This window comes from Ptychodera flava, chromosome 1, assembly GCF_041260155.1.
Source record: "Ptychodera flava strain L36383 chromosome 1, AS_Pfla_20210202, whole genome shotgun sequence".
In the NCBI taxonomy this organism is placed as follows: Eukaryota; Metazoa; Hemichordata; class Enteropneusta; family Ptychoderidae; genus Ptychodera; species Ptychodera flava.
Genome location: NC_091928.1, coordinates 17,102,133 through 17,115,063, shown reverse-complemented (window position 1 = coordinate 17,115,063; position 12,931 = coordinate 17,102,133). Strand labels below are relative to the sequence as shown.

Genomic DNA, 12,931 nt, shown 5'->3' with positions numbered 1-12,931 from the left:
GCAATGTGTATGAGCCATCTTGCAGAACGTATGACGAGCATCCTCCCTTGTGTAGAGTTTGACTGATCAACACTCAAAAGAAAGCAGTAAGCTCAATGTTAAATACCAACAATGTCTTTTGTAAAATTTTTGTGCTATCAATCACTTTGCGTTATCAGTCCAAACAAAGTCTATAGTGCACTGTGGTAATTACACCCAATTATTAGCATTATGCAGAAACAAGTTGCCTAATTATGGCGTGCTAACCTGTCGGCAACATGTATCGGAAAGTCAAGAGTATTAGAGACCATGAGATTATCAATCTCTTGCACCTAGGTCACAGTTGCACACAACTTAGTCTTCTCTGTGTATGAAACATGTGTGACACGTGCTGTGATTGGTCTGGATGATTCAGACATCTGTCATACAATATAGCTGGTGGGTCCCGCATGGGTTAGTTACCGTAGTGAGAGACTGTAGTCAAACCACAGTCACCAGTGTGTTCTAAAAATCCGCTCTGCGCCTAAGTGTCCCATAGAGGTGTGTACATATGCCTGAGAAGAAGCAAGTCAGGAAACCAAATGGCTATAAGGACTGTGTAATGTCATCTTCAGCATTTGACTTTACTGTGAAAATTAGCAAATTCATGTATCATGTAACGGTCAATCATTCCTTATCATTCTCAGAATTCATACCTGATACTTAATCTGCTTCAAAAACACTCGTTTTGTGTGATTTTTTGCTGAATTTGATGGACATATTGCCAAAACATAAGCGTGAGCAACATTTCAGTCACCTCTTGGGCACCTCTACTTTACTGACGTTGGCGCCGCCTACCCATGTGGGGTGACTGGAATGTTGCTCATGCTGATGTTTGGTGATGTGTCTTTCGACTCTGGACGAAAATCACACAAATGAGCATTTTTGAAGCAGATGAAGTATCAGGTATGAATTTTCATGTGATTTTCGGCACAGTTCAAAAGACACCTAGCCAAAACATTAAGCATGAGCACCATTCCAGTCACCCCGCATGGGTAGGCGGTGTCAACGTCAGTGAAGTGGAGGTGCCCAACGTTCTTTGTGAGGTGACCGGAATGTTGCTCACACTTATGTTTTGGCGATGTGTCCGTCGAATTCGGCCGAAAATCACATGAAAAGAGCGTTTTTGAAGCAGATTAAGTATCAGGTATGAATTTTTAGAATGATAGGGAATGATCAACGGTTATATTATAGATGAACTTGCTAATTTTCACAGTAAAATCAAATGTGGAAAATGACACAGTATGGTACTTATAGCCATTTGGTTTCCTGACTTTCTTCTTCTCAGGCATACATGTATGTCCACACGTGTATGGGGCGCATAGGAACAGAGTAGAATTTTAGAACACAGGTGACTGTGGTCAAACTAATAACCTATGCAAGGGGACAATGCGTATCAGTATGCACTAAGCCAATGGCAACACTGAATGTACAAATAATTATAGTGTAGTAATGTAATCAGTTTCAAGACAAATGTCTAAATTGTAAAACCAATTTTATTCCAGTGAAACTTTCGGTAAAGTTTATGTCTTAATCAAAATTAACATGTTAGTACTGAGATACTGGGATAAAGTGTCACATGGAGTAAGAAAATATGTCTATTGAAATGGACCTTGATACCAGTTTAGCATGGTAAGATTGTATGACTAGTGAGTGACAAATTGAAATAGAACATAACGTGCAAATGTTATCAGCTATCGGGTTTGTTACCACAATAAAATTGAAATTTATACTGTTATTACCAACATAACAAAATATATTTTACTGTTCTATAGAAAGGAAACTAGAAAAAGATGTGAAATCTTTGTTATAAAAGTTGTGCTCCAAAATCAAAATCAAAATTTAACACTAAATCAATCCACAAAAGGCATACAAAAAAAAATAAGTCAATAATTGAAGATATTTTTGTAAATATTACAATGTTCTTATCATTGTCAGAAATTCCAAAAGAGTGGGCAATACCATTTCACATTTCCAGTTTTCTGAATATTGTCTGATGTATGACAGGTAAATATTCCAATTGTAATGATATGTCTGTTTCATCACAACTTTGCATTGAATTTGAACTGTTTCTAGTATCCCCAATTATAGAAATACACCTGCTGCCAGTAAGGTAGGTACTCCATGAGGGGTCCTGAAACAGCAGAAGATACAGTGTGGACTGTCAGATGGTATACTATATTGTCATGCATTAAAAAAAGACTGATATGCTCTGGAGAGGTTAAATAATTTTATCATGACATGAAAGTGTTGAACAGAATGAGTTATGGATGTGACTATAACAAGACAGAACTCTACCGAATTGATGGCAAACTCTATTGATATATAATATATATACATACATGGCTCAAGCTGATCATTTTTCATTACTCACAAACACTTAGAGCAAACAAAGTATACTTACTTGCAATAAGCCCTACACCTGGTATTTTATTTGCCATTGCTGATAATAGAAATATTATTCTTGATCTGAAAATAAAATTAAAACAGAAAAAAAGCTAGAAAAGGAACTACGGTAGTTTGAAAACAGCTGCTCACTGACAAATCATCGAGACAAAGAAGACGTTACTTCACATTAAACTTGTTCAAGTTGCCTTTTTGCATCACGTTTCAGTCTGCTTGTCCTGAATGTGCATATAATTGATTCCTTTACTTTCTACATTTCTTGTGTGATGAAGGGATGTACATCCTACACACAGGCAACTTTGACAAATCATTTCCCCAGGAAGCACAAAATCATCAGTGTTTTAAAACGTAGTATTGAACACTATTGTACAGGCATGTATGGTGCATACTGCCACATGACAAATGGTATGAAACATGAGTAATTATTTGTCATTCCACAACTTTGTACACAATACATATACTTTTGATTTCTGCATATCAGAGAACAGTACTTTTCCTATGGTTACAAAGTAGCTGACTGAACTTTATAGATGACACTGTATCACTTACTTGGAATATCTGTCATAGAAAGGAGATCTCAGAAGGTAATATAAAAGATACACTGTCCGTCTTTTCATTTCGGCTTCCTCATTGACATTCAAGTCTTTAGTGTTTCCCATCATAAGAATACTGCAAGAGAATCATAACGCATAGCAAAATCAACATGGAAAAGCCTGCAGTATAATTATTTGCTGGTATACAATATGTGCATGTAATCTATTGTTTTTGATAGCTTCAGCTCTGATTTAGGGACAGATGGTCACAACTCGATCTAACTAATTTTCAGATTGAAATACAGAGGACCTGAAATAGTTTGCCAAACTAAGTACTGATTAATATCAATTTCTACACACCTTCAATTGTTTTTTCAGATATTTTAAAAATTCTTTTTTGTTGTTTATGGTTTGGAATACTTAAAAGTGCAAGAAGCAACAGCATGCCATATGAAAATGAAAGCAAAGTTGTATTTCATCTAAGATGCATCAAATATCTTCTCAATGGTAAAATGTTTTAAAACATTGATAAGCTGATTCTTAGCAAAACATAAAGGCATATTATACTAAACAATTCATAAAAACATGATCTGACAACATAATTTGTGCACACCGGCAAACATACTATAGCACAGTTGTAAATCCTTCCTTACCTTGATACATCAAGGCCACATGACAGTAACCATGGTTTCCATGACTGTTGACCAAACTTGAACATTGAAGCCACTGATATTAGCAGTTAAAGAAAATTCCAACAGTATCATTGCACTCTGTTGTATGTGAGTGCACGTATCTTAAACATTGAGTCTACTGTATGATAAAATTCCCCTTGGATGAAAAGCTACATGAACAGTACATGGTGAGTCCAAATTTCCTGACCAATCACGTTATGCTATAACCTTCCCGTCAGGTGATAATTTAAATAATCTTGTCATGGCATAACACTGTCAAACAGATTATCATACAACTTGCTGAATCAATAGTAAACTCAACTGATGTGTCAATCATGCACAACTCAAGCTGAATATATTCATTTTAAAAACCCTTCACATCTGGATAATAATCTATAATATCCAGCAATGGATATCCAGTCATTCATTTACTTACTTTTTATCAATCTTACACTGCTGGATTAGGAAACCTAACGACTGGTGTACTCATCTTTATAGAACACAAGCACACACACACATTGCATACAAAATCCATGCATTGTATGGACATAACATATCACCAATTGGTACATACAGTATAAAGTACACAATGTACTGTACTGTACTGTATTCAACTCACCACATACATGTCCTTATTCACCAGAAATAGAAATACATAAACATAAAAAAATTACAGAAACACAACAAAACACATTCATACATACAAATGTCTGAAAAAGGGCCAAGGAAGAGTTTGTAGTTTCTTGTCAAAAGTAATTTTGAAGGATACGATGTACAAGTGGTCTTGCTATATGTAAACTTTCTGCTATAACTCTTTGTCTTGTTAGCTGTGTTGGAGGTAAATATTTGCACCAAGGCTCTTCTTTGATCACATCTTCTGTTGGCAGTTTCCAAGTTCTGAGATGCAGTGGCAGTGCTACAGACAAGAAGGAAAGATCGGAAATTCAAATGGGATAAGCACAGTGTTGAATTAGATGGGTTTCATCCACTGAACATAATTATTTACTGGACCACATTGTACACAAGTTGTGTATACTCTATTGACAAAATGTGTATTCATTCTTGTTTTGATAAAAACAAAAGTGAAGATCCACTAAAGGATAAACATATATTTCATGTTAGTCAATTAAGTTGTGAATTTATGAATTATTAAGCAGTAAAGAAAATATTCAAACACACATGTGTCTGACGTGAAGATTTCCCAGTGAGGACTCAAGGTTGGCTTTCTTGTGTGGAACTGCAAGTACATCAGAAATAAAACACAGTATGTTACATAAAATCAACAAATCGTTCAAATCTCCTAGAAATATTACACCATGTTAAAGTCTGTAGTCAATACTAAAATGTAAACCTGCATCAAGAGTTCTGACAACTCTCCCAGTTCGTTTACCCCTACATGTGTTTCTCTTTGGAGCTGCCGCTTCTTGCATCCCCCTTCCTCGCATTGTCAGTACACTTCCTCAAATTCAGAGAAATTCTGTGCATCTACTCCTGACTCCGTGGTTGCTGTAAAATCATCTGAAACTTTCACATCTCTCTGTCTGTTCAGTGGAAACAGTGGCGGCATGGACTGCAGGCCCACTTTGTGACAGATTAGAAGAACGGCTCTGAGTGTTGCCCTGCGAGATGGAATGGAAAACAGAAAATAAAATAACATATAGAGATCGACCTTCGTACATTTTATGGCTTTCCTGTATGCTGTTCTTGTTACTCTACAGTTATGGGAAGGCGTCGAGGAACAACCTAAAAACCAATATCAAGGACACTGAAAGAGAATGTGTGCAGTTATTTCTGCATAAGTACACAGACAAGTATTTATAAATTCTTATGATTACAACACACATGGATGATGCTATTCAAAAAATTATTAAGTTTTCCACCAAATCATTGCACTTCCGAGCTCATATTTTACAGCTTTATTAATAAGTGTACAACTTGCTATTCACAGTTTCCATTATGTCATAATTAATTCATTCTTTTGGTGTTAACATACACAAACAGGCTGCAATAAGAAAGAAGACTGCCCATCTGCATTGTCTGTTTTAGAAAAACCTTTTCATTAATAGAATCTCTATGATAGATAGCAGCAATCATGTCAAAATTCATATTAATCTTGATCTCTCTGAAGACAAAAAGTGCAAGAAGATACAGCTAACAGGGCTTAAATTACAGTTTTTCTCTGACCCTTATAACAACACTTACTTTAAAACTTGTATAATTACGATAACAACCCATCGTCCTGCTTCACCCCAGAGTCTCTTTGCAGCAATCTCAACAAACACTTCAATGTATTCAATTATAGTAAGCCATGACATCAACCTATACTGAGATGGAGGTGGCTGCCATGGAGACAAAAAAAGCAATAAAAGTGTCAAGAAAGATTTGTTCAGTGCAGTGGACATTTAATCCTGGCCTTATTTTCTGATCAATATTTTCCTATGTATTCTCATAGACAGTTGAGAAAGAGGAGATAAAGCATTACGTCTCAAGTTGTATGTGGGAAAGCATGCATATAGACAAAGTTATGACATCATGGTGCAATTTTTGATTCGCAAGTTTGGCTAATTTTTGCAAAAATCTCGCCATACGCTACTTTTTTCTCATATTTGTGGTTTGGCGAGCGGGCAGCAGAAACACTGAGTCTGTTGCATCGATATATGTTATTAATTATCGTCTGATGTAAAATTTTACATATTTTACATGTGGGTACCGAATGAGTCAAACATACAAACATTGTCAACTCTTTTATTGTTTTGTAGGAAAATCATTATTTTATATTCTGATTGAGAATCTGTCATCAATGGACAATATCTTGACAAACTTGAATGATTTGAAGAAAAAGTGTATGGCAAATCCTAATTGCAAAGTTAAGGTGTCTTTGGTACATGTACCCTGGTAGTTGTCAAATTACTGAAATTGGTATGAGTACTCAGTACAGGTCCTGAAGGGTGTTTCAGTCAAAAGATTTCATTGATGAAAACTTCACTGGAACAGAAAAACAAGGCAAGCCTTGCCACGCTTGCGATCCTGTTGTGGCATGCATGCCACTTATGACCCACAGGGTCATAGGTGTCCCTTAACTCAGGTATGTGACAGCTTCAGCCTGATAAACCAAGCCTGATCAATGGGATCACTCATGCGGTGAATGCATTATGGTACTATTACAGTAAATCAATAACTCTGTGCCTGTGTAGAAATTCGGTCATGTACACAGATACATGTGGGTGTTTCAATACTCACCAGTTTCAATTTGAGTTTAGTGGCTTTCCTTAAGATTGCATCGTTGACATACACCATAAGATTTGATGCTGCATAGACTGGTGGGAAAGATCAAAGGTCATTTCTGAATGTTTACACCATTAGTAAGACATTTACATTGTATCACCTGAAATGATTAATCCACAAACAAACTGTAACTTTTCTGCTTTTAATCTTTCTAGGACTTCTACTAAAATTTAAGTTTTGCACCAGCATATTTCTTGGTCCCTCAATGTGATGTGCTATCAAAGATATTTCATGCAACACACAGTCACTATGGAGCTTTATGTTTCAGCAGAAAATCAAGTTGCCATAGAGGGCGCACTGCTCGATGATTTGCCCTGTGCTGTACATATCAGTGAACAGGCAAACTGGTTACATCTTAACAACAATATACAGTAGTTACTGTTTTTCTTTCATATTTGAAGAACTCTTGTAGATTATTTCAAGAAGTTAAAGTTTGTGATTCCATATCAGTTTTAAGTTAAAGCGCAGTGGTCGTCGCGCTGCGCATCCTCCTGAGGGGGTCCCCCTTTGTTGTAAACAAATCCAAGAACGCCGCACATGTTACGGGTTGACTGTAATGTTTGCGATATTGCCGCTTGTTAAAATGGCGGCTGATCTGTCACAAGCATACCAACTAACCAAATGTAACACGCAATAAAAGGTCAATTAATCTAATTTGAACAATAATTGCACGCTTGATTGAGATAACATTTGCTCATGATTTTCTTGAATCAGTTGAATGGGGCTCGGCTACTGTTATCGCTCGAGCCATAGAGCTAGACGTACGCATCTACGCATGTATACGCCAACAGACTATCAACGACCGGGCTCTAGTTTTCGACATCGCTAGCAAGGACGAGAGCTTTCATTTCAAGAGGCCCGACAGGAGTACAAAGACAACAACCCAAACTACAGAAATCTACAGCTCGCAGAGCAATGCCCGCTGCAGCAAGAAGCATCTCTGCATCTGTTTCCGTTCCGTGGTCTGTATGAACGTCTGTGTCAAACCGGGTATATGGCGCGCTACACTCGGCTGTGGAGAATCCAACTCAACTACAAAGTTTACCCCGTTTGGGGTGCAAACGAGAATTCCGAGTACAGGTATCAAGTCAAGCGAAGGACCTTTCATAGGTCTTCTTGTTATGTGGGGGTTATCTCTCTTGAAAGAGGATTCAGACCTACCCGGCAATCAGGAGGTACAACAACGAAGTTTGCCCAGCACCGGTAGGCCCTACACAAGCTAGCGTTGGATCACTGCCATGACCGTGCACAGGACCGGGGCACAGGATCTATTGATACGTAGATGCACGGTGTAGCCGTGCAAGTTTCCTCCCAAATGCCGCGAAAACCCACTCGTTTTGTCTATTGTTTCCTGTCATTTTACTATTTCTAACCACGTAATACTAGGAGAAGTAAGGCATGGTGATCAACAGTTGGTTGTGGGCCAAGTCGTAGCGGGCCGGTACGTTGTGGGACCGGATTCTCTATATCCATCTACGTCAACGCGGTGACCGTCTCCCAACAACATCTCCCGTGTCCTGCTCTGGCTTGCCGATCATGGTCTTGAGTGTAATTTTTGTGTTAGGCATTGTGCTTGTTGCTGGTCTACATATATAGGCAATGTTATCATTTTAGTCATGTATTTTCACTGTACAGTACCATAGCATTGTGTATAAACAGCGTGATCGCGCGCGATCAAACCTTTGTGTTCACTGTGTCTGCGTGCAGTAAACTCAGCGGCATAATGTGCTGAGTGTAGTGTCCCAATGTTCGTAGCTCTACACGAGTTTATAGATAGAATACACCACTTACAGTCAGTGCCATTATTCTTCGGTGGGGCAAGTTGGTAATTACCTACCAATTTAGCTAGGGATATTGCAATATACCAAGGGAACTTCCTAAGCCAAACTCTGTTTTCCTATCTGGAGCGGCAAGATGAAATCTAAACAAACACAGCGGGTAATGAGATTTTACAGCCAGCAATGGTGATCTGATAACTGGGATGAACCATTTTCATGTAGGTTCGTTAAAAGGGGACTGGATTGGGGAATGAAAACTACAAGGAATAAAACACGATCCCAAGAGATCATATCGTGCCTTGTCTTCTTTTTGATATACCGGTATATTGCACATAACTATAGGTCTGAAAAAGCTGCATGAAGTAACATCATTACAAAACATGGTATTTTGTACAAAAGTTTGAGATCACCCCTTGTCTATTAATCTTTCAAAAGCTGGTCTTTACTGTGTGGTTCACAGGAGTCTAATTCAAAAGCAATCAGCGACTCAAAAAAAGTCAACTTTACAGTCTGTCTTGAAAGCTCCATCGAAATTCGAGACAAGATGAACAAATTGTACGAAGCTACATGAAGTTGAAACTATTAGAAATATCGCTCAGAGAATAAATGCACCACAGACGGCACTTCAGCATGTCATCGCCCATCTCATTCTCAGTACCATTGCCCAAAACATCCTGGAAGGCCACAATCAAAAAGTTTGACATGACCTGCACAACTAGTTGCTTAATTTTTTGTGGGTGAAGAAACCTTTGATAGCAGCCAGTAAAATATTGACAAAATACTTTTTTTAGAATACTTGTACTGTACAAAACCAGCCGGCAATCAGAACAGTGTTCAACATACTACACGATGAACTGAGCCACACATAGTAAAATGACTACCAAAGTTCCCTCTGACCAGCTAAATTACTGAAACAAAAAGCGGGCAGTGGAGTACATTATGGTTTATCCCAGTATCAGATCACGATTGCTGGCTGTAAAATTTGTTATCCGCTGTGTTTGTTTAGATTTCATCTTGCCGCTCCAGATAGGAAAACAGAGTTTGGCTTAGGAAGTTCCCTTGGTATATTGCAATATCCCTAGCTAAATTGGTAGGTAATTACCAACTTGCCCCACCGAAGAATAATGGCCTTAACTGTAAGTTCGTTTCCGATCTTAATATTTTACTATTGCATGATGTTGAGTCTTACAATGGCCTTAACAAAGTGGGGGACTGCTCCCATCTCACTCCTATTGAAGTTGAGAAGACTTATGTTTACAAAAATTTATGTTTATCAACAAAAAAATCACGCACGCGCAGCGCGACGACCATGCGCTTTAAATTGTACTTAAAACAGATGGCCTAACATATCACAAGTCTGAACATCATTAACCCTCAAGGTTTTCAAGGGTCTACTCATATGACATAACTTACCTAATTCTGCAAGTTCCTGGGACTGTTCAAAACGACCTGGAATTCAAACTGAAATACAAGCTAGATTACTGAAAGTGTACACACAATTATTAAATGACTACGTTGCAAAGAATACATGAATGTACTGCACATGTAAAGAGGATAGCAATTTGTAATTGAGGAAACCTGTTGATGAGATCAAGGTCACACACAATGGCCATGTTCAATGACATGGTTGAATCACAGTCCCTCCAGTGTGTGGAGGGACTGTGGTTGAACCTACTTTATAACAGGCATGTATTTGGTATGAATGCCAAAAAAGTCAAAGAACTTTCTGTGCAGATAAATGTACATGTACGCTTAGCTGTGTCAGCACACATCCTTGTTTTGATAAAATATCAAGCTTTCATTTTATCATCATGGTGGTTGCAAAAGATGCTGTTATAACAACCATGACTGGCAAGGCTATAACAGTACCAGTCAACTCAAGTATGGTTTGGAGAAAGTATTATTTTTACCGGTATATACATATTAAACAAAAGAATTGAAGTCATATCAAGTGAATTTTGTGTTCCAGATATTCTAGGTTTGAACAATAACTGTAATGCAGCAGTTGTAAGATTATGAAGAACACACCAACATGAGTATTTGTAGGTACATGTTTTATAGACCTCTGAGCTCCATGGTCTAACATACAGGACAATAACTGACACCTTGATTTCTAATAGCTGGAAACAAAAGTGCAAAACAAGCAGCCCTATATGTAGTTATCTAAAAGTTCACATTCAAGTAAACTATCTACACATACAGCAATGCAAGAAAATGCCGTTGTAGTACTCTCATTTTCATGAAACTCATGAAGAAATGGTGAAAACTTTAGTTGTAAAATTGAACCATCCTTGATATGAAGACAAAATGGAAAGAATATTTCGTCATTTATTGACCTCTTAGACAAATTGGTTTCTTGCCAACTTCTCTGAAAGATATCCCTCTGCATCATGATCACTCAATCAGTGACCCATTTGTGTCTTTGTTCATTTGAAAGTCCAGTTTAATGGAGTTTTAAGAAATCTCTGTAGAAAGGATATGACAAATTCCTTCAATTAAATCAGCGTACTGGCTTTTGAAGGCTAAAATTTGTCCCAAAGTTTTGTAAACAATAGAAAATCAAAAAATTATAGAAACAATGATGACAGTTTAGTTTTGGTAAGGTGTCCTCTTGTGGTCTGACAGTAAACAGCTGTTCTCAAAGTGATTAGCCTTTTCCTTGGCAGTATTTTAGTGATGTTCTTTTATGACAATGTCTGCATTTGTACTAAAGTTAGTGAAGCAAGTCTCAATGTCACTGATGAACTATAATCAAACTGTCAGATTTCCTTCTCTCATCAGACACTAGCAATTCACCCCTACATCGTAGAAATGTTGTGTCATCTACATGTATACATGTACTTTAGCACAAAATAAAGCAACTTTTATATTGTGATCGAAGTGTATAAGTGTCAAAAGAGCAGCAAGGTTTGGCCTTAATCCATTACTATCAAAAGTGCTAGTGGTCTTATTCACAGGGAATTGGGAGCCGATGGGAGTGAACAACAAGTGAAATAGCGATTGTATAGGGTACATAACATGTAGCAATTATACATTGAAAGAGTTAGACTTGACATGAAGAATTCCCAGACCTATTGTGACGATTTTTTTCTCTCTCGCCCCTTGTCCCTTCAGTTCTTACATTTATTTATTTGTTTGCTTATTTACTGTATTTGTTTATTCATTTATTTATTCATTTATTCATGCATTTATAATCACAAGACACAGTGTTTGTTTGGCTAGTTATTGCTGCAGTAATGTAGCTTGAGATTTTGCCACGGTATGTGAGTCGGACGGCAAAACCAGGCCCACATAAATGTGCCTAGGCGAAATCTAGAATCTCTAGCTACTGCACTGCATTGAGCCATGAGCACACCTACTGACTGTACTGGGGCACTGCAGCATTCAATCTGCACCAGGTTTCATATGCCAAGACATTATCAACAACAACACTGTTTACATAATTATGTACTACTACAAATCTACACTAGTGTCACTAGTACACTAGTGTTGGCACTAGACTGATATTCAGCCGGCTTTTAGTCTTTCTGGACACGCATCACGTACACGTGCGCACAACATGTCGCTACACTGCAGAGCACCAGCATTCATTGCAATCAATCAATGCGCCACACTAAGAATCGGAGCAACACACTCTTTCTTACCTGCGACAAAATATGACATTATTCTGAAAGTCTGCTCCACTTGCGAGGCAACTTCTGGATTTTTTGCGACCCATTCTTTGTAGGATGTACAATATCCGTGATATTTTGATGATATTTTCGAGAATAGCGCTTTCACGCGAACCCTGCCACTAAGTTCCGCCATTTTGGGGGAATACCTTCGACATAGAAAATAACATAAGATTCGAAGGCTGTACTTTCAGTTTATTATTTTTTCTTTAAATTTTAAATTTACCTTATATTTTCAATTGAATTGTAATAAATGCTAATTATTGAACTTTTCGATCTTATCAACTCTTTAACGTTATTGTGATACGTATATTAAGGTTTCATTTTTTCAATTTTGTGACTGTAAAAAACATGTTACACTCAGTCTCCTTCAAAAATAAACAATCCAGTTGATATTTGTTGTGGATCTCGGGATGGAATACAAATGCGTCTATGGTAGGCAACTATTCAAAGTTTCCAAAAATCATACGTTTAAGTCTTCCTGCAGGAATTAACATGTTCACTAAGCAATTAAGCGTGTGCTTTACTGGGGAGTAGCTGTAGGATTTGACCTTTGACACGACATTGAC

At 37.6% G+C, this 12,931-nt stretch overlaps 1 protein-coding gene across 8 annotated transcripts; it reads right to left on the bottom strand.

Annotated features, from left to right (window-relative positions):
* Positions 1-1,769: 1,769 nt before the first annotated feature.
* LOC139131621 (peroxisomal membrane protein PEX16-like) lies at positions 1,770-12,523 on the bottom strand. 8 transcript variants are annotated; one of them, XM_070697774.1, is made up of 6 exons: positions 4,980-5,240; positions 4,398-4,544; positions 3,611-3,683; positions 2,974-3,093; positions 2,423-2,481; positions 1,770-2,152 (listed from the first exon to the last, which is right to left on the bottom strand). In XM_070697774.1, the coding sequence occupies exons 1-6, from the start codon at positions 5,071-5,073 to the stop codon at positions 2,091-2,093; spliced, it is 555 nt and encodes a 184-aa protein (XP_070553875.1). In that variant the 5' UTR covers positions 5,074-5,240; the 3' UTR covers positions 1,770-2,090. The 8 variants fall into 8 exon arrangements, 5 of the variants coding, with proteins under 5 accessions (XP_070553875.1, XP_070553866.1, XP_070553883.1 ...); XM_070697765.1 differs by having other exon boundaries at positions 1,789-2,152; positions 2,423-2,487; positions 4,980-5,238; XM_070697782.1 differs by lacking the exon at positions 4,980-5,240 and adding an exon at positions 4,808-4,957 and having other exon boundaries at positions 1,789-2,152; positions 2,423-2,487.
* Between the last annotated feature and the right edge of the window lie 408 nt (positions 12,524-12,931).

What these genes read in the sequence shown, in the direction of transcription:
- LOC139131621 (XM_070697765.1), bottom strand. Translation starts at nt 5,073, where the DNA reads ATGCGAGGAAGGGGGATGCAAGAAGCGGCAGCTCCAAAGAGAAACACA. An exon ending in TGTGGCCTTGATGTATCAAG is followed by an intron (nt 3,094 to 3,610) that starts GTAAGGAAGGAT and finishes ATTCTCTTGCAG; the next exon opens with TATTCTTATGATGGGAAACA. An exon ending in TTCTATGACAGATATTCCAA is followed by an intron (nt 2,488 to 2,973) that starts GTAAGTGATACA and finishes TTTTATTTTCAG; the next exon opens with ATCAAGAATAATATTTCTAT.